Source organism: Ochlerotatus camptorhynchus, unplaced genomic scaffold (genome assembly GCF_037179485.1).
Source record: "Ochlerotatus camptorhynchus isolate MF236.1 unplaced genomic scaffold, CSIRO-AGI_Acam_v1.1 ptg000457l, whole genome shotgun sequence".
Taxonomy (NCBI): Eukaryota; Metazoa; Arthropoda; class Insecta; order Diptera; family Culicidae; genus Ochlerotatus; species Ochlerotatus camptorhynchus.
Window position 1 is genome coordinate 2,402,351 of NW_027040943.1, and position 20,695 is coordinate 2,423,045.

Below are 20,695 nucleotides of genomic sequence, written 5' to 3' on the forward strand. Positions count from 1 at the left end.
AAATCTCGCACTTTGATCACTCATGCACATTCAACTGAACTTAATCTCACTTTTTCGTTGTTTTAATATTATTATTTTTTTCTGGATTTCGGACATTTAGCAAACATTTATCGACGACATTAGATAGATAAAAAAAAAATATATTTAGTATTTCTGATACTAAAATCAGCCTCACTAATGTTAATCCGAAAGAAAAGAACCCAAAATGTTCTTCCTCTTATCACTTTTAAATCCAACGGATTTCTTAACTCTATTTTTACAGTTTGTGTTTTCTGTGGGAATTATCATGTAAACATTCATCGTAATGAAAACGAACATGAATACTTATCATGGTGAATGGACTTACCTTCAATGAACTCTCATACATCCCTAGGGGTTGTACAAAGAAAATACAAAGCGTCTTAGCATAAAATGATGACCATCAGTATTGGCCAGTCAAGAAGACAGTTTAAATTGTAGATTAGAAGGTATGCAGCCTATTACATACACCTATGTGCATTCTAGTCCGAGCCGTGACTGTCGCCGCCTGATGTAGGAGACTGGCTACCGTGCTGGTTGTGCAACGTTCGCATGTGTCGCAAAAGATTGGATTTCACGTTAAAGCCTTTATTGCAAATGTCACAATAGAATGGTCGCTCGCCTGAAATTCATAGTTTATGATCGTGCTATTAGAAAACTGTGATAAACGAAGCAAAGTTAGCGCACGAACCTGTATGTGTCCGTTTGTGAATGAGCATGCTGGCATAGGAGGGAAAGCTTTTGTTGCAAATCGAGCATGATTTTTCCTGCTGTTGACCTGCCGCCGTAGTCGTTGCTGCCGAGTGCTGTGGATCGGAAGTTGTAGATTTGGAACTTCTTCGGGAATACCCACTATTATTGGAGATGGCTAGTTCCGTTTCCGTGTGGGTGCTCTGCACGTGGCGAACCCATTCGGCAGGTGTCACGAAATACATTGCACACAAGTCGCACTTTAGCGCTGCTGTCGCATCGGCCCCATCGTCCTGCAATAAAACGATGGATATACAGTTAGGACGGCAGATTTGTTGGAAACTACTTTTCCAGCATTTATAATTCTTAATTGTTAGGGGTCCCGGAGACGAACCAGCGTTCGGCTGAAAGTCTCCTTAATAAAGATAACTAACTAACTAACTGTTAGGGGTCGACTGGGTAAGATGGGTTGACATAATTGTTCAGAACCGTCTTTACTTCCCTTGGGGGCAAGACATGCACTCATAGCAGAAATTGTTTTATAAGATATTTTTGTGTTTTTATGAATCATATTATTTAGTAGAAAGGTGGTCGCTGCTTAGGTTGCCGAAAATACGTAAATTTTCCTATTAGCATTTGTTTTATTTTCTGTTACTTACATCTTCTATACGTCTACGCCGTTTGGATACCGTATGCGGTGGATCGGTATGACTTTCTATATGGCGAACCCATTCGGCTGGCACGGTAAATGTTTCGCTACACAACTCGCAAGTAAGAGGAGAATAAACCTGATCCTGGCTCTGTCCATGATTTTCATCGGCAACAGCAAATTCTTTAAGTTCAACCTTCACCATCGGCATGTCAGATTTATCCAGGTTTATTTCCTCTGCATTGACATCTGTCCACTCGACGGGTTCTTCCTTCACGCTAAGAAAGTTCAACTCTTCAGGCATCGACCGAGTTCCAGTGCCTGGAGTAAGGGTATTATCAGCATTAGGTGGCGATGGTCTGCAGGCGGAAATTTGAGCTGAACCTTGCTGTCGTTGTGCTTGTTGGTGTAATTCCTGAAACGAACGTTTCTGACTTTGCGATCTGCTGCTTCTTTCGCCAGGATCAATTGCAACGTCCTTCTTTACGTTGATGATCGGTGTGGACGAACTTGCGGGCATTTGAGCAGTCTGACTTATTCCATAACTCTTAGCAGAATTCGTGACTATGACGGGACTGTCATGGGCCGTTACAGGGTTTTGTGCTATGCGAGGTTCCTGTAACGGAATGCGATCCACAGAAATACGTTCTGTCCGATGTCGACTGGATCCATCTTTTGAACCTTGCTGCTCAGAATGCGCCGATGATTCGGCTTGGTTCCGCCATAGACCACGGATTTTTAGAATTTCACCACCACGTAATACTTCATTGAGAATATCTACGGACACGGTCGATTCTCCTGTATACATATACTGGATCAGTGTTTGGATCGCGCGTTTCGTGAGTTCCGGGGGAAGTACTATGTATGTCATCGCATTTGCTGGGGCAAAATTCTTATCGAAAATGTTGGCAAAGTACTGCAAATGTATGACGTTGTAAAAGATCGGAACGAACATTACTAATTGCAACCCTATTTACCGTACTGGAAGTTCCAAGGACCAGCTTGTGTGCTGGTATTGCAAAGTTTTCCTCACTGTTGCAGGTAATAAGCATCACGTCAGCATAGCGATCATTTCTACAAGAAAGCGAATATTAATTAATACAATTTGTTCAATGAAACTCACGTGCATCTTTCTAGGTACTTATAGAGGCATGAAATGGACGAATTGAGATTCTGTTGATGTGAATGCCATTTGAGCTGATACTTTTCCGCGCCGGATGCTGCAGTTTGAGAATCAGAGTCTCCTGTAAAGACTAAAGCATTAATGAGTACTATTAATCAGTCATAATAATGAAACATTGTATAAGAAGGCGGAATTGCATGCAGAACAAAACGTACGATAAATGTTTGCTTTCTCGTAATCCTGTGACTCAGCGATGGTGGTTGCAGTAAAAGCAGTAGCAGTAGCAGTAGATGTTGTGGTTGTACAAGTAGCCAAAGCAGGTTCTGGAGAATTATCCCTAACGACGATCGGACTACTTCCAGGCATTTCAATTTCTCTCACCCCCGCTGGATCACAAAGATCAAGAATGGCCGTTACAGCGTGTTGTGATGAAGACGAGGAAGAAGCATTCAATGCCTCCACATTAGGTTTTATATCCAGTTCATCCTCCTCTTCTGGAACATCCGAGTTTAGGAAATCTAACTCGGGAATACATTCAAGCTCTTCTTCACTACTATCGTCGCTTCCGTCGGAATATGTTTCCATCCAAAGGTCCAACGTCTTCCTTTTCGCTTGATGAGAAACATCTTTTGAATGCTCAAGAGTTGCTTGGGATAATCGATGAAAATCGGAAAATCCACGCTTTCCCCACATATCAAATTCACTGGTGTTGAACAGTAGACAAGGCCAACAGTATAGCCGTTGGTTCTTGTCACATCCCGTCATCCAATTGTGGGTAGGCAGATTGGGGTTATGATATTTTGCATGCAGATTGGGCATTTGGTTCGTGGGTCTACCACTTTTAACAATTTTCTGCTGAGTGTCTTTACCTAACGTTGCAAACGGGATTTTTGTCAACGTACAGACAATGCAATGAAATGCCGAAGTGCTGGAGGCCATCATGACCGGGAGCTGCGTTCGAAAACAATAAATTATTATTACAAATTGATAAATTTGAATGTGTCTTTCTCGTCATTATCACAACAGGATGCCTTTATTGCCAATGATGCATAGTTTGAAAAGCAGTGAAACATAATTTAATCCCAAAATGTCTTCCAAAAACGACACATACTTGCATTTCCGTCTACGCTGTCATCTACTAGTTCCACCATTACGTCTGAATGCCGAATAACTTCTACGTCATCGTCATCTTCATCTGCCTCTTCAGAATAATTGTTGGTTGCGGCTACCATTGGAAGATCAGGTAGGATGTCCACCTTTTTCCGACTGATTGTGAAAGACGGTTGTTGCATAGGTAATCGTTCGGACCAAATCTTGTGCTCATCTGATGCATAAACGTTATACTTTTCGGTGTTCAAAATATGCAACTCCTGATTCAAGTGAGTTTTAACTGAATTACTAAAATTGCTCAGTCCGTCAAAACCCTTGAAACCCCAAGTATCTGTTGGATCCGTTGAAAAGATATAGCAAGGCCAGCAGAACAACTTATTCTCCACTCCACACCCAGAGAGCCAGTTATACCGGAAATAATTATCCTTTTTGAATCGTCTGGTGAACACCTTGCCCTTGTAACGACATTCCTTCGAGAGTCCCGGAAGAGCTGGAGTGGGGCGACCTTGCGCAATGATACTAGCTATCGTAGACCCGTTCAAGGTATCTAGCGGATTTCGTTTGAGCAAGCATATCGCACAATGATATGCAGATGGATCAGGTTGCATGGTGACGAAAGCTGTAGGATTAAAGCATGATGGTAGTGATTTGAGGGTCTTTTAAATTATATGGAAAGTAAACTGACAAAAGTTGCACATCTCGACCAAATTTTCTCATCGTCTCTCTTCTTCTTCTTTCTTCCTCGCATTTCAAGCTTATTGCGTATGGCATATTAGCTTATTGCGTGCTCTCAACTTAGCGTTCTAGATGCACCTCCACAGTTATTAATTGAGAGCTTTCGATGCCTGCACCATTTTTGCATTAGTATAATTGTGTGGCAAGTACAATCATACTCTATGCCCAGGGAAGTCGAGAAATTTTCCAACCCGAAAAATTCCTAGACTGGATCGGGAATCGAACCCAGCCACCTCCAGCATGGTCTTGCTTTGTAGCTGTGCCTTTACCGACTGAGCTAAGGGAGGTTTCAAATTTTCTCATCGTATGTATGTTATATTGTTATAGGGGAAATGTTGGCTTCGGCAATACTTTAACCTATTATCGTCAGGGGGTAAACAAAGTCCTAGAGCACTCAAATTTGGCCTCTGAAACACAATGTATCCACATACCAAAATTGAGCTCTCAAGGACGTTGTTTACCCCCCTGACGATAATAGGTTAAGGTATTGCCGAAGCCAACTTTACCCCTATTCAATTTCATTTCGCAGCGCAGGGTGAGAGGCTGGCCAGACTGAGCAGTTATAACATGTTATAAGCCTATCCTGATGAGATTTTTCTTGTCGATAATTATTATAAGCAGTCTGAACAAGGCATTAAAGCGCAAGTTAATTCAAGGGCGATAATAAAGGAGGGATAATGGCCGAATCGTCACATGCAAACTACATAATCGCCATAGGAAGGGATACGGATAGATCAAGGCAGGTGGTTGGTGGCTTTTAGGTTGATAAAAATGTTGCAAAATAACACTAAAATTTCACGGTGTTCATAATTTCAAGCTGAAGCTGAAACCCCACGAAAAAAAAGAAACTTAATCAACTATTTGAGTACAATATTAATCAACTATTTGAGTAAATAATAATTAAAAAGTAAGGGTTACCGCTCTCTTTGAATAAAATTTGAGAATTGAGGATTGTTATAGGTAATTTAGAAGAACATGACACCCACGTTCACTCCTAAAACCGCGTAGTAAATGAAATAAATAAATGAGAAAAAAATACTCTAAGCCCGTGCAAAAGAAAAATAAGTAAAAAAAAGTAATTTTGAAATCAAAACCGCGTGCAAAAATAGTTCAACTATGGATTTGAATAACAAAAGCAATTTATAAATTATTCATAATCACTAATTACCATAACATCTTGCATTTTAAAGATATGACTGCCGCGATTATTATATTATTTGTGAACATGTCTTTAATGTTTATTCGTTTTAAATATTTTCTTTAAGCCTTTATTTGTGTACGCTAAATGATTTTAACTTGGAAACTATCGCGTTACCCTTGAGTTTTTGCACATGCATGCTTATGTGTACCTAAGTGGATCCTCCGCGTTTTATTTATTTATGATATCTAGACTGGTGAACCCTGATGCCCAGGAATTTAGATGTTAAAAAGGCTTGAAAAATATAAATAAATAAATAACAAATAACCCATTTCCGAATCATTTCGGCAATTATCAAAATAAATAAGTTAGTGGGTAGAATACAATTTTCCCAAGGTAATTTCCATTTAAATGTCAAATGGTTTGTGTCAAATCAGTTTCTTACCAAATGAGTTCAAATTTTTGGAGGCTCACGGTTCCAGCACTATGGAGCAATAATATCAAATTTAGCATCAGTCTAATATCCATCCTATTGTGAAGAGCGAGTGTGGTGTGAATATTTCGTTATGTTCCGAATGGTTTGTTTACCGCACTTTTACAGAAAGGCGGGTTAAAAATGGGTAATTTATTATAATAATAATACTATAATAATAATAATACTTGCAAAAAATAGGTCCATCATACCCTTTAGTCCCCATTTGCATCAAGGCATCAATAAGTGTGCACAGCGGCACTGTTTATGTCGCCCGCTGAACGAAGAATGTTTTAGTCAAAAATGAAAATAGCGAGCGGTCTTAGCCGTCCACATTCAACATAAAGCATCAAACCCGCTAAAAACGAATGGCCATTGCTGATCTTGATATAATTTATCCATTATATTTAATTCAAGCAAAATTGAATTTTCAAAAATAATCCTAATAGGAACGATACAAACAAATTAATGTAGACCAATATTCTTTTTTTTTTCGAAAATAAACAAAAACAAACAATAATTAATTTTCAATAAACATTCGCGTCGGGAAAAGGCATCTCTGCATGGAATAGTTGAATGAAAAAGACGAGAGAAGGCTGATACTGATTATCGATTTTTCTCAGCAGAAACTGTGATCCATTGAATGGTAACTTACATTTTCCAACGCGCAATAGCGCTACTTGTTGTTTTCTTAGCAATTTTTACAATCAGCCGAACTAGTGCACTATTTGAACAGAACTTAAGATTTCAAACTCTTGAAAGAAGCAGAAACAATCAAAGTTATCGCGATTACAAAATTAGAGATCGACTTGACAAAACAAAGCAGCTGCATCAATCTGCGAATACGAGTGGAGCCGAATGGAAGTTTGTTTGACAACCATGCACATTCGTTTTGACGTTTTTCTTTTCAAGCTCGAAAAGAGCGAAAAGAGAGTATGTAGTTTATCTGTTTGAGGAAGGTTGCCTGTTAAGAGAGCAGCGATAACAAAGTGAGCGTTCACGAAATGCGCCCTCGTGAATCATAGTAACAAAATGTAAAATAATTTAAAATATATAATAATTATTGAACAGACGTAATTAACCCTAGAATTAATTGATTGCTGTAGGATGGATCTATGTTTCTAATGTTGTAATTTTTATATACAAAAAACCGTTAAATTGCATTAGATGTCCAATAGGGTGGTTCAAAATAACACTTTCATTGGAAACATGGGGGGTTAAACCATAGAGGTAACTCTAAGACTAGTAGGTCCCGAAGAAAATCATTATTATTTTTGGCTCACTCAGTACCAGAACAACGGTCCCAAGCAGTCCCAAGCTATTTCACTCACCCCTGCATGTTCTGCATGAATCCACACACCCCTGATGTTATCTGTCAAACTTTCATAGCGAATCAAAACAAACATAGTGTAGTAATAGAATTTCAACTAGAATAGGGCACGTTAATCGTTTGCTTGGGACCAATAGGCTACTAAAGTGGTGAGCCAATTTAAAATCGTTAGTTTCGTATTGATTGTTGGTTAAACTCCCGAAGGGCGATCAACTTCCTAAATCAGCTGAATTGTAAATACACACTTCGGAAAATACACAAAACATACGTTAATGTGCACACGCTGAAACTAAAATACCCTAATAAAACTACTCAAAAATACCTCGCAAATCTCGTCGCAAATACTTTGAACGCGAAAAATACATTTCATAATGTATTTAATACACTCTAATACACTAAATTTAAAAATACATAAACACGATAAAATACAAAATACACCTTTTCAAGTCTGGTAGATGAATCGAAAATACTCATCATTACGATTATCGGGTTGTGGTTGTGATTATTTTATATTGTGAATTTAGTTTTGTTCTATGTATGCTTCGGCTTTTAATCATGGACATGTTGTGTTAAAAAATGTGAGGTTTTTGCGAGGGGGCGACTCTATCTACGATGCAGGGAAGATTGTTTTTTGCTGTGGATAGCTGCGCGCACGCTGCAAAAAGATGATGCGCGATGCAAGAAGATCCGAGAAATGAGTGAAGATTTTTCGAAGATTGATTCGCTAGTGTTAGATTTTTTGAGCACCTAGAATTGAGATTTAGATGTGTCGCCCCCCTCGGGTTTTTGCGCCTGCGTGTGGTTGGCATTTGTTTGTAGCCGGGTCATTTAGGCTTTCCCCCATCCCAGTTTCATTAAGGCTGTTAGTCAGATGAAGATTATATATGAGTATGAGCATGAGCATGATTGACCGCCCGTGCATGCTACTCCGTTATTGCCACATCAGCTCGAGGGGCTGTCAACTTGAGTATTTTCGATTCATCTACCCGACTTGAAAAGGTGTATTTTGTATTTTATCGTGTTTATGTATTTTTAAATTTTGTGCATTAGAGTGTATTATCCAGCTTTCCATGCTCGGTAATGGCGGCCTGTTTGTATGAATAAATGTATCCTTCACTGTGCTTTTTGACACTAACTGGAGGGCGTATGTTGTTCCATTTTCTTCTGTTCCTGGGAGAGGGAAAGGGAAGGGGTTGAAATTTGAACATCCAGATAGTGTCAAAAAGCACAGTGAAGGATACATTTATTCATACAAACAGGCCGCCATTACCGAGCATGGAAAGCTGGATACCCTGGACAGACTATGGCTTATATCATGTAATATAAGCTATCTTGCAATGAGCACTCATACATACATACATCTTGAGTATTTTCGATTCATCTACCCGACTTGAAAAGGTGTATTTTTGTATTAAAGTGTATTCAATTCATTATGAAACATATTTTTCGTATACAAAGTATTTTCGAGGTATTTTTGAGTATTTTTATTGGGATGTTTTAGTTTCAACGTGTTCACATTAACGTATTTTTTTGTGTATCCGAAGGGTATTTACAATTCAGCTGATTTATGAATTTATCGCCCCTCGTATCAGCTGTAATTAAACAGAGAACCGATAGAAGTTTCTTGGGACTAAAGGCCCACGCATATTAGATCCGGATCGAACGCGTTGAGGCAAAGTGACAGCTAAATCTATTGTCTAACTGTCAAATTTACGTCAACGCAACGCAAACGGATCTAATGTGGGTGGCCCTTAACAATCATCCTCAATGTGTAAACACTGGTGATCTAAAACTAGGCAATACCAGCACGGGCCACATCCGAATGCTGGTCAAGAAAGGAATGGGTGTTATGTTGACGTAATACTCGCTTTAATGAAAGCCGAGAACACCTCTGCACTTGGTTAAACTTTAAATCGGCTTTCTTTCATAATGCAATATAAAGCGTAAAGAAATTTGGATGGAGGGCCGGGTACGTAAGTAATATTTAAGTTTTAGGAAAGACGTGTTGATCGGACATCCATATCAAATCCTTATCCTTCTTAAGAGCCGTTTGTTTGGTCGTTGTTGGTGAGGTCGCCGGCGGGATGACAACAAGTTGAACGGAAACTTGATCGTAATTGTTTTGTGACATAAGGAGCTCGGTGGTCTAGTGGCGACCGATTTTGCTTACAGACCAGCAGACCGTGGGCTCAATCGTCAGGACATCAATTCAGCACATCGTTTACAAAAACGAATGCTGCTGCATTCCCAACCCTTTTATCATTTTATCAATCATTTCTCGTGGAAGTGCAGAGGCAAGACCTACCCTCTTCTAAGACCATTCTGGAACTAATAAATTATCACACTGAAAAGCTTCATGTTAGATAGCATTTCCAACCAGCTCTGGACTTTCATATTAATTCCAAAAATTTCCAGACGTGAAAATAAGTTTTGACTTTTCACCTCTTCTTTTTTAATTGGATGAATAGTGGCTCAACGGCGGCGGTGTAGTGGTAAGCGTGATTACCTCTCCCCCCTGCAGGCCTGGGTTCAATCCCAGTCGGCGCCGCCGGGATGTTCTGAGGCATAACATCTCTGATCACGCCTCCCTTCGGATGGGAAGTAAAGCCGTTGGTCCCCGGTTCATGAGTTGATGGGTCGATAGATAGGGTCCAGGTATGGGAGCTGCCTTCCAGGCACGTCGGTAGCATTGGTGCTCAGCACGGAAAACAAGATCGACGAAAAAAACAAACCGAAGGAAAAAAAAAAAAAAAAAGAATAGTGGCTTAATAGCTGCATCCAATTCAAGATCTTGAGAATCTAATAAGCCCTGTACCTGCAACTGTGGCAAAAGAGGCACATGTTTTTTTTTTTTCAAAATAGCAATGCTTCACACTGTTTGATTAAATCGTGTTGGCCTCAATGATGATAATGATGGTCCAACCTCTTACCTCTACAAAGGTTTGAGCTGGACGATTTATCTTTAAGATAATTAAATTTGAGATTTTAACCAGCTTAGCAAACAAAATCGTACTGGTTACAGTTGCGAATATAAATTCCCTGTAGAGTTTACAGTTGCTTCACAACGATATAAATGTGGGAAAGCTTAGGCGTCCACCTCTTATTTCGCTTTTTTGTCCACCTAAAATATTCATAAGTATTACAAGCGATCAAGAGTTAATGAACAATCAACAAAGCATCCTATTACACTAGCAACCCCGCATTATGATGCTATCATAATTTCTTGTAATGTCAGGAATGCTCACGAATCCCCGACATTTACCAGAAAACTTACTACTAACTCAAGTACTAACTACTAACTTCCAAATAAGCATCAAAATTGCATTTTTTTTTTTTTTCAAATTTTAAATTCAGTTTTCTATATCTGTAATACGCGCGCGAGGCTCAAATCTTAGTAGATGACTTTTTTTTTTATCCACTACTATTAAAAATTCATCATCACCATCGTGGCTAACTAAAATAGTTTTTGCAGTGCTACAATAATTAGTAAAAAGTCATTTTGACAGCTATCCATGCAAAATAATCCAAAGACAGTTTTAAATGCAATTTCTCTTCAATTCTGCTAATGTTGTTGTGCGTTTAAGGTTCAATTTACTTTGATGCATTTTTTAAAAATTCGAAAGCAGTTTTTTTCGACGCATGATTTTAGATTGCAAAAAGCTCGCGTCATTTTGTGTAAAATATCAAAAGAAATAAAATAGTGCGAGCTTTTTGCAATCTGAAATAATGCGTCGGAAAAAAAACTGCTTTGAAATTTTCCAAAAAGCATCAAAGTAAATAGAACCTTAATGTGTCTAGGCATGGAATTCAAAACATTAATTCTTGTAAAATACAATGAATTCTGTGAAGCACAAGTCAAGAAACGTGGTGTTCACTTCCTCTTTCAATTTGATCACACAAATATCGAGGCAGCAAACCGTTAACTATTTTAAAAATGAACGTAGTCAAAAATACAATTCTTTGCCTCACCCTCGGCTTCACCGACAACCATTGTAAACCATCCAGCATCAAAGTTGAGGAAGTGAATCTATTATATCGCAAAATCAAGCGCATTATTTTATTCTGCAAGCACTGTAATCTCGATATTAGTGTTTAATTGGCCAGAAATAAAATGGAAGGGCAAAAGTCTAGATGAGGAGATATGATTGATTTGTATAGCTGTATTTTACTGGCAATAGTTAAATCGTTTTTCAATAGACATAAAATTCCATACACCGTTCGAAAAATTCATGTAAATTTCTAATTTTTGTTTTGTAATTCATGTCGCACATAAAATTAACGCTAGATTTGGCATAAATTTACGCAATATTTCGTGTAATTTTATACCCCGTACAGACTATGGCTTATATCATGTAATATAGGCTGTCTTGCAATGAGCACTCATATATAGGATTTCCAGTGAAAACTAGATGTATGAGTGCTCATTGCAAGACAGCCTATATTACATGATATAAGCCATAGTCTGTCTGGGGTATTAAGCGCAATATCGCATACATTAGCAATATTGTATGCAAGCTTGTAAACGATTTCGCTGTTTATGCCAAGTACCGGGTGCGTGACGAATTTTTGCAGTAAATGGCAAATTTGAGAAAAAATACACCAGTTAGTTATTCTAGCAATGAATTTTGTGCGATTTATTTTCTTTCGCAACATATGGAAGTTGTAAGTAAATTTATTCAAAAAAAGTGCCTTCCCTTTCGACGACTGTAGTTAGACGCTTCCGGAAACTGCAGTATGCACGTTTTAAAATGTTTCGATCCATAGATGTCATCACTGCCTTGATTTTAGCTTTTAGCGACTTAAGTGTGGTGTGAGGGGTTCTATTGGTATCCCGTTGGACGACGCCCTATACAAAATAATCCAACGGATTGATATCAGAACTGCTTGGGGGTCAAATTTCTTCCCTGTATAGCTCAAAATTAAACGAAGGGAGATGTTACGCGATAGTTAAAATTCAGAATTTTTTTCTATGTGGCAATTTTCCGGATGACATTGTCAATGTGAGAGTTGAACTTAAGTTTGTCATCAATAATCACGCCAAGATATTTGGCCCTCCCCATGGACATGGAGGTTGACGGTACTGAAGCAAAGGGTTATGTTTAATTTCTTTATATTTGCAACGATGATGATTTCCTATAGTGACACATATCACCTTCTTAATGCTTCAGTATGCCTCAAACGATTAATTCTTGGTTGTTAATAGAACTTCCTTGATGAAATCGGCTGCTTCATGCAGACTGAGCAATTCTGATTATAGTATCAGATTTGTTCTGTATACAGAGGAACTGCACAGATAAAAATTCTGAATTTTAATTGTGATGTAAACATTCATCCACGTAAACTTGTACTTCATTTCACGCAACTGAGCAACTTGTAAACAATGTTGTTTACAAAGATGGGCATTTGTATACAATATTTGCTACATTGCATGAAATGTGTCAGAACTTTATACCCCAGACAGACTATGGCTTATATCATGTAATATAGGCTGTCTTGCAATGAGCACTCATACATCTAGTTTTCACTGGAAATCCTATATATGAGTGCTCATTGCAAGACAGCCTATATTACATGATATAAGCCATAGTCTGTCCAGGGTATAAGCATATAATTTTTGTTACAGTCAATAAGCATTAGCATACACAGAAAAAAAAAGTTGTTGAATATTACATCCAAACTGCTGCAACCAGGTCAATCCATCGTTTGTGTAATATAACGTTGTACGATGTACATCGATTTTGCGAACAAAATTACATCCATTGATGTAATATTGTATCTGCTTTTTGCTATTACATCATTATTTCATACATCAGCTTGCATTACATTGATCGATATTACATTTTTTTTTTGCTGTGTACGGTACAAGAGATTTAATCAATATTTATTTTACTTGTAATTACCTTTGAAAGTTTTTTTCAAGTTTTTTTTGTGATCTGAAAATTTTCCCAGTTTGGTTAGAAGTTTCGAAGCTAACGCATGTCCACAGGCCTAATAGAAAGATAGGCAGAAAAAGTGTATCATAAAGAATGGTTGCATGCAGGGTTGCTTCCACTCACTTACTATAGATGAGAGATTTCCGGAGTTTTGAATTCGTTTGATGTTGTAGTGAAGATTTGTGTTGTTGGATGCGGGAGGAGATTGGAAGGAGGGTGTCAGTTTCGCTTTCAGAGTGTCGCAGTCAGCGGTTTTATGATTCGTGAGCGCTCGCGATTCGTAGAATCGTTGATTGTTACTGCAAATGGATTTGGCAGGTTTTGTGTGTCGAACGCTTGCTTTTTGGCCTCTTCTTGTGTCTAACATGTGCAGAGTATCATTATAGCGTCTGATGGTTTTGAGATTTCTAGATAGATCTGGAATTAGGGCGAAACAGCCTTTGTAAACAATGACTTCTATCGATGATTTCTAGGAACTCGAGGCACGCCCACGCAAATCAACAAAACCGTCGGGTAGGGGAAGTCTTCCCCTACCCGATGGTGTTGTTGATTTGCGTTGGCAAGCCTTAAATTTCTAGAAATCATCAAAACAAGTTATTGTTTACAAAAGCTGTTACGCCCTAATTCCAGCTCTATCTAGATTTCTTGTTGCGGGAAATATATTTGTGAGAATATCTTTTTGAGATTTTAGTAGTCACGTTTTGTTTGTAGTTTATATTTTATTTCTTTCATGTAATTATCGTAAATAATAGTTATTCAATAATTCGTACTTTGACGCGAAGCGCTGTGGATTATGAGATGCTCGATGACCCTGGAGGAATCGATTTTGCTTACTGAGCAGAAAATCATGGATTTAACCCCAAACTCTTCCACAGCACAATAAATTGCCACCATCATTTGTTTATTTGATATTGAACATTAACCTCGGAAACTATTTGCATATCAAGCGAAAACGCAGTCGTGTTTTGTCGCAAAGTGTTATGGTTATGAGATGCTCGATGACCCTTTAGGGATCGTTTTTGCTTACTGAGCAGAAAATCATGGGCTTAATCCCAAGCTCTCCGTCATGACTCTTAAAATTCATGATCACTAAACAAAATGAATATGTTCTTTCGATAGCCGGCTATCAATAGATTAAATAAACAAAAAATAAACAATACATACTTTTGGTTGCATCGCCAACTTGACGTGAATCCTAACCGAATACCCTACCCAACCCTCCAACTCCGTAGCACTTATGAGGTGTCGCTAAGTCGGTGGCCTCTCGTTAAGTAAGTACTACAACAACATTTCCTTCTCTATCCCTAGTTATGGTAAAGATGGGCGTGGCCGGGAATAGCGATAGTCATGCTTCTGTTACTCTTGTTTAGATTGAGACCAATGTTTACTCCCCAGCATTATTCCTGAAAGTAGTCTAACTGAGAATTTCAGAAGAGACGTGAATGTCGCTAGTATCCAATCTACGAAGTATATCATAACAACGCTAACGCTAACGCTAATAAACACGCCGAGATATTTGATCTCCCGAACGCAATTACAACACAGATGTTCTCATTTACTCGATTGCGAAATTACCATGAATTTAGTTTTACTTGTATTCAATTTCAAATGCTATGGCTGTCTTGCAACGAGCACTCATACATCTAGTTTTCACTGAAAATCCTATGTATGAGTTCTCACTGGAAGACAGCCTATATTACATGGTATAAGCCATAGTCTGTATGCGGTATTTCAAGCGGATTTCGAGATACAATTTTTGTGAACGGTTTAAAATTGACATTTTATAGCTGTTGAACCACAGACAAACAGACGTAACTCTTTGAAAAACTTGTTCTTGAAAACATAGTATCTCAAAACATATAACCTCAGTAACGACATCTCTCTGGCTTCCCGCGGAAAACAAGCTTGCTCGCTAACTCGTAAACAATATTGCATAAAAGTTCTATAGAATATATAGAAACGTCAAAGTGCTCCGATGCCAGCGCTGCGGCGAGTAGTTCGCGGAACTGATAATATTCAAATCAACCGTTAAATGCATGAACGAAGATACACAATGAAGAGTTACGTCTGTTTGTCTGTGGTTGAACTATACGGCATTCACATTTTACTTTGCCGAAAATACATAAAATACCTGTCAACGAAGACGGACACATTTCAAACTTTTGTTTTGTCAAGAATACGAAAAATAAATGTCAGAATAAAATCGACCACTCTGTTAGGTGCGCATTGAAAGTGAAAGTGGTAGCCAAGCTGAAAAGAAGGCTGAAATGGAGGACGTTTTTAAACCAACGGGTCGAAAATGTTGCGTGCTTTGGTTAGTTGTGGTCAGCAGCAGTGCGTCGAAGTTCAGAAAAATACCGCTACATGAGTTTTTTCCCGAGAGTATGATAAGTACTGACTATGATTTATGACTAGATTGATAGCCATCTTATTCTTCTTGGAACCACCAATTTTCTTTAAAATCTAGATGATTATGCAAACAAATAAAAAAAATAACAACTTTAAAAACAATGTTTCCGAAGGCTTGGCAAAACTTGAAAGTTGTTGTGGCAAATTTGCTTTGCCGATGCACGACAATTGAATGTTTTATCGAGATGTTTGCCGGCTGTTGGATTATCGGCACTTTTTTTTAGAGCTCGACGAAAAAATCTATGTGTGAAAGGTGGAATTGTTGTGATTAAATACTTTAATAAATTGCAGTTGTTAGTGTCTGGTTGGAGGCAACACTTCAAGAATTTGTTTCTGCTCTTCTGCTGAAGAACGACGCGACGAGATGAGTTCTTACCGCAACAATAATTGTTCTCGTATTTGTTTAAATAGTTTATAGCACGTTTCAACTCCGTAGTTTGAACATGGAATTAGAGTCACCGGAAATTAATGAAATATTTAGTTAATTTCAATTTGTTGTTTAATATTAAACAAATTGAAAATGTAACACCTTAGCTGATAAAGTTGAAATCTGCTTTGCTCAGAATCATGACGAATTATTAAGTTTATTTTTCGTAAGCTTTATAATATATAACTCCTGCGCTAAAAATAAATACCTACTCAGTAGTATTTTCGTACAGGTCATAAAACTTAAATTGCGAGCTTCTTAAGGTTGCTCGAGCTTGAATTAATTAGTGTAGCTTACCAGTACCACCCAGTACTGTTCTTTATCCGCTACTACTTTCAAATGAGTTAATTTTTCATTGGCATGTGAGAAAATATTGCTGTACAATTATTGTATACGCTGGAGTCTAAAGTGGTGCAAAATGCGTAAAAAGTTTGTGTAAAAACATTGTTCATATTAACACACATGTAAATCCAGTTAAAAAACAATGAGCGACCCGCCAAATAACGAATATATCAGACTCGATGCATGAAACTTTATATATTTGTTTGTAATGAGCAATCATTCACAGTTGTGCTAAAATTTGGCCGTTTTGAATCCAAAAACGTAGGAACGTTTTATTTGTTTGTAAGATTCAAAATGACAGACTTTTAACACACATGTGAATGATTGCCCCAAACAAATAACTATGTAAAGTGTCATGCAAATCAAAGAAGGTCGAGTCTGTAATTTAATGATAAAGCTGTTTGACCTGGAAAAGCTCAAAATGAGAAAAGCATGATTATCATGATCAAAGTCAATCTAAGTAGGGATAATTAGGTGTAGAATGTAGTTTATTTTCGGGGCTATTTCACAAAGGGTTGCAGCCCATTCAGACTTCCATCTAGCGAAGGGTCTCTGTCTAGCGAAGGGTGGAAGAATGTCTATATCTTTGATTCAAAAATTATTTTTCAATGCTACTGTACAGTTTTTTTTATTGATCAGGAGATGCAAAAAATTTAAACAACGATATCCAAACAAATTATGAATCACATTTTTAGAACCACTGGACGGTTTTGATTTTTTGTGATATTCTCGATTTTCAGTACAGGAAATCTACATTTCTATTGAGTATTTTTTGATAATTTTTCCTTGTGGAATTTTGGTTTATTGTAATTGTAACAATCAACTTTATTATACATATATTGTTTTCTGAATCGTTGCATGACTAGCATGACTACACGATTAAAAAAATAATAGTAAAAACGATCTATACAAAATATCGACACATTATTTCAGATTTATGACTCAAACCATTCGGTATCGACTGGTGTTCAACCCCACCGGCATACAAATGGATCGAAAAATCAATATCCAGACATACTAAGCTTATTGTATCGCCGTCGAAAGCATTTCCCCAGTCTCAACGAACAGACGCCAACGCAAAATCAATACAAAAAGTTATAATTCGCCGAAAGATTTACGATTAATGCATACATACAATTCCCGCCTTCTAGTATTTATTTAAGTATTCAATAAGATACTTACTCATACGTCTTTTGCAGAGATCCATTGTGCTGTTTACCAAGTTTAGTGACCTCGGCAAATTTTTCACCAATTAATATTCGAATTGAGTCCCTAGCACATCGACACTTTATCACTACCAATCAGCTTTTCCCGATGAGGGATCAACCAGAACAAAAACACAACAAGAGACTCACATTTTCCATGGCTAGACAAAGCGGTATACAAACCCTTCCCCTTATACAATTAGTTCCCCAAAAGAGTACAGGTATCACGCCGTGCGCCTAATTTCACCAACGATCGATAAATTGATTAACAATAATAGGAAAAGCACTTCACAGTTCTTTAACCAAACTGTGTTAAAAATCGATACTCCTTGTCGTAGAGTTTTTACTTTTTATCATGAATACTATTCCAGCAATCATAGAATTAAAATACTTCACATTGACACTGTTTATTTCAATGTTTTCTTCACGAAAAATAATGCTGCGCTATATTTTTGCTCGACGAATAAAAGCAGTCCGCTGTTTAGTTTTTTAATAATGCTCCCAAAAATCATAGTATTTACGTAGATCAATAGTCGAGAGAGGTCCTACCGGAAGGATGTTCAATCGAGTACTGCCCATACGCCCATCGCCCAGCAATATGTATCCCATCCCGATTCCAACGCGTGTAAAGGAAAGGGGCGAAGAAAATGGGAAACGCTCGTGCAGCAGGAGCACACTGTTCCACTAAAAGGCTAGGGAAATAAAGAGAGTAAAACACGAGAGAATGAAAAACATTGATTCGAAGAGAGAAGTAGCTACTCTGCTTATACTCTCTGTTTATATGCGCTTTGGCAGAGAACTTTTCGGAATTTCCCTCTTATTTCCAACAACTGCTTTGATTTTCGTTGGAAACACCCGCCAATAGGGTATTTTCTTTTTTATGAACCCTCATTTTAAAGCTTAGAGGCTTGCTGTTAAATTCAATAGCCTTTAAAATGAAGGTTAAAGTTTTACCGAACGTTCAGCTGTTCTCATTTCGGTAAAATTTACCGAACACGGAAACAAAATCTTATTGTGTACACTTGTTATTACACTGAAACAAGGACCATAGTTAGGAATACTATTTTGCAGAAAACACTTATTTTCAATATAACCACGATTATTACCGTTCAATCTACTTTGACTTCAGTAAAGTTTACTATGAATATAAGCAAATTTACTATGACTCTGGCAAAACTACTATGCTTGCTCAAAATGCATAGTTATTTTGACAGAAATAACAGTAACATTAAATGAAATTGTTTTCTGCAAAAATCTATTGGTGAGGGTATTTAATTTAAACCAGCAATATAGTATTTTTGCCGATGGATTTTGTATCAGTGTAGTAGAGATAGGGGCGCCACCTTCTTGGTTTTAGCCCCCTCCCCCCATAGTTGCGCCAATGCAAAGTAATAACACCATCGGAGATATGTGACAATTTTCCATCTATTCGTAATGCCAATTTGTATGATTGAATTGTTATTTCTTGATAGAGCTGAAATTAGGGCGTGACAGCTTTTGTAAACAATGACTTCTCTCGATGATTTCTAGAAAGCCAAGGCTTGCCCACTCAAATCAACATCAGCATCGGGTAGGGGAAGACTTCCCCTTCCCGTTGGTTATGTTGGTGTGCTTGGGCGGGCCTTGAGTTTCGAGAAATCATCGAGAGAAGTCATTGTTTACAAAAGCTGTTACGCTCTAATTCCAGCTCAATCAAGATTTGTGAGATATCGACGATGGAAGTCAAAAGTGACAGTTACATTATATCGAGATATACCTACCACACTTAATGGCATACTCGACGTTCGGTACTTTTTTGCGGGCTAAGCCCAGCAAAGCTAATTAATTGCAAGGCTATCGGCTTTTAAAAAGTTTGATACCGAACACAGTAATAACAACAATCAATACGAAACTAACGATTTTAAATTGGCTCACTACTTGACTAGCCTATTGGTCCCAAGCAAATCGTTTAACGTACCCCATTCCAGTCAAAATTCTAGTACCACACAATGTTTGTTTTGATTCGCTATGAAAGTTTGACAGATAAAATGAGGGGTTATTGGATTTTCCTATGTTTCGAGGGGTGATTCGACTAGCTTGGGACCGAAGATAGTACCAGAGCTGAGCCAAAAAGTTGAGCACGTTTCTTCGGGACCTACTTGTCTTAGAGTTACCTCTAAGGTAATAAGACTTACAGGAACCCAGTATATTCTCTCGTTCTGTAAACTTAAATTCATCCGTGCTGTGAAAACGGCCATTTTTTGATTTTATCAACCTCGTCCTTAATTTTGAAGCTGGTATTCCCGAGGGTATTCCCACATCTACCGTGTGTTTTCAGAACTTTCTTGGAACCATCCGTCCATTTAAGCATAACGGAGATCAGGGATCTTTGACTAGATCCTCTACTAAGGTATCGACCTTGGTATTGACCATCAGCGTCAGTTCCGAAACGACGTGTGGTTTATAAATAAAATTGTCTGGATAATCTTTGATGCACCGTGGATCAGTATGGGAACAGTCATTGGTTTGAGTTTTCGTTCTGGTACCTCTGTAACCTGTAACCATCGCAGGGCTGGTAGCGATCACTGCTGTCAGAAATAGTGATTTTAGTGACCATGTTGAATAAATGAGTGACCAAATAGTGACTTATAGTTGTAAAAATAGTGACTAAAAAGTGACCTAAGAGAAGGTGCATCAAATAAATGTTTGATGTTTTAGACCTATTCAATAATTATCTCATAAACACTTATGAATCTTTAAAGCAAAAGATTCAATAGAAAGCTTATAACCAAACCCACGGTATTAGTCACGGTGTCTACTAACTTCAAAAAACTGGAAAACCGGGAATCCTCAGGAATTTTTTTGTTTCTTTGAAATACCTGGAAGTCTCAAAGTATTTAAAAAATGTCTTACTAAGGATATTTTAAAGAAAATAATGAATTTTAAAATACAACCATTTAATTTTTCTCGTTACTTTCATTCACACTTTGAACTTTAAAGATTCACAGTGGATCAATCTTCAGTAAGAAATAAACTTAAAAAATAAATATTTTTTTTTGTTTCTGAATACCACTGTCCTTCTGTGAAGTCTCCGAAGTTTTTCGAGAATTTATGGAACTTTTGTGCTCCCGCAAT

At 37.8% G+C, this 20,695-nt stretch overlaps 1 protein-coding gene across 6 annotated transcripts; it reads right to left on the bottom strand.

The window, feature by feature from the left end:
- Positions 1-68: 68 nt before the first annotated feature.
- Positions 69-18,083, bottom strand: LOC135712042 (zinc finger and BTB domain-containing protein 17). 6 transcript variants are annotated; one of them, XM_065235016.1, is made up of 7 exons: positions 6,591-6,770; positions 2,696-3,431; positions 2,499-2,610; positions 2,335-2,431; positions 1,368-2,273; positions 710-1,001; positions 69-640 (listed from the first exon to the last, which is right to left on the bottom strand). In XM_065235016.1, exons 2-7 carry the CDS (start codon positions 3,420-3,422, stop codon positions 501-503), a joined length of 2,274 nt encoding a protein of 757 aa, XP_065091088.1. In that variant the 5' UTR covers positions 3,423-3,431; positions 6,591-6,770; the 3' UTR covers positions 69-500. The 6 variants fall into 6 exon arrangements, with proteins under 6 accessions (XP_065091088.1, XP_065091089.1, XP_065091087.1 ...); XM_065235017.1 differs by lacking the exon at positions 2,696-3,431 and adding an exon at positions 3,592-4,209; XM_065235015.1 differs by lacking the exon at positions 6,591-6,770 and adding an exon at positions 3,592-3,660 and having other exon boundaries at positions 2,499-2,601.
- Between the last annotated feature and the right edge of the window lie 2,612 nt (positions 18,084-20,695).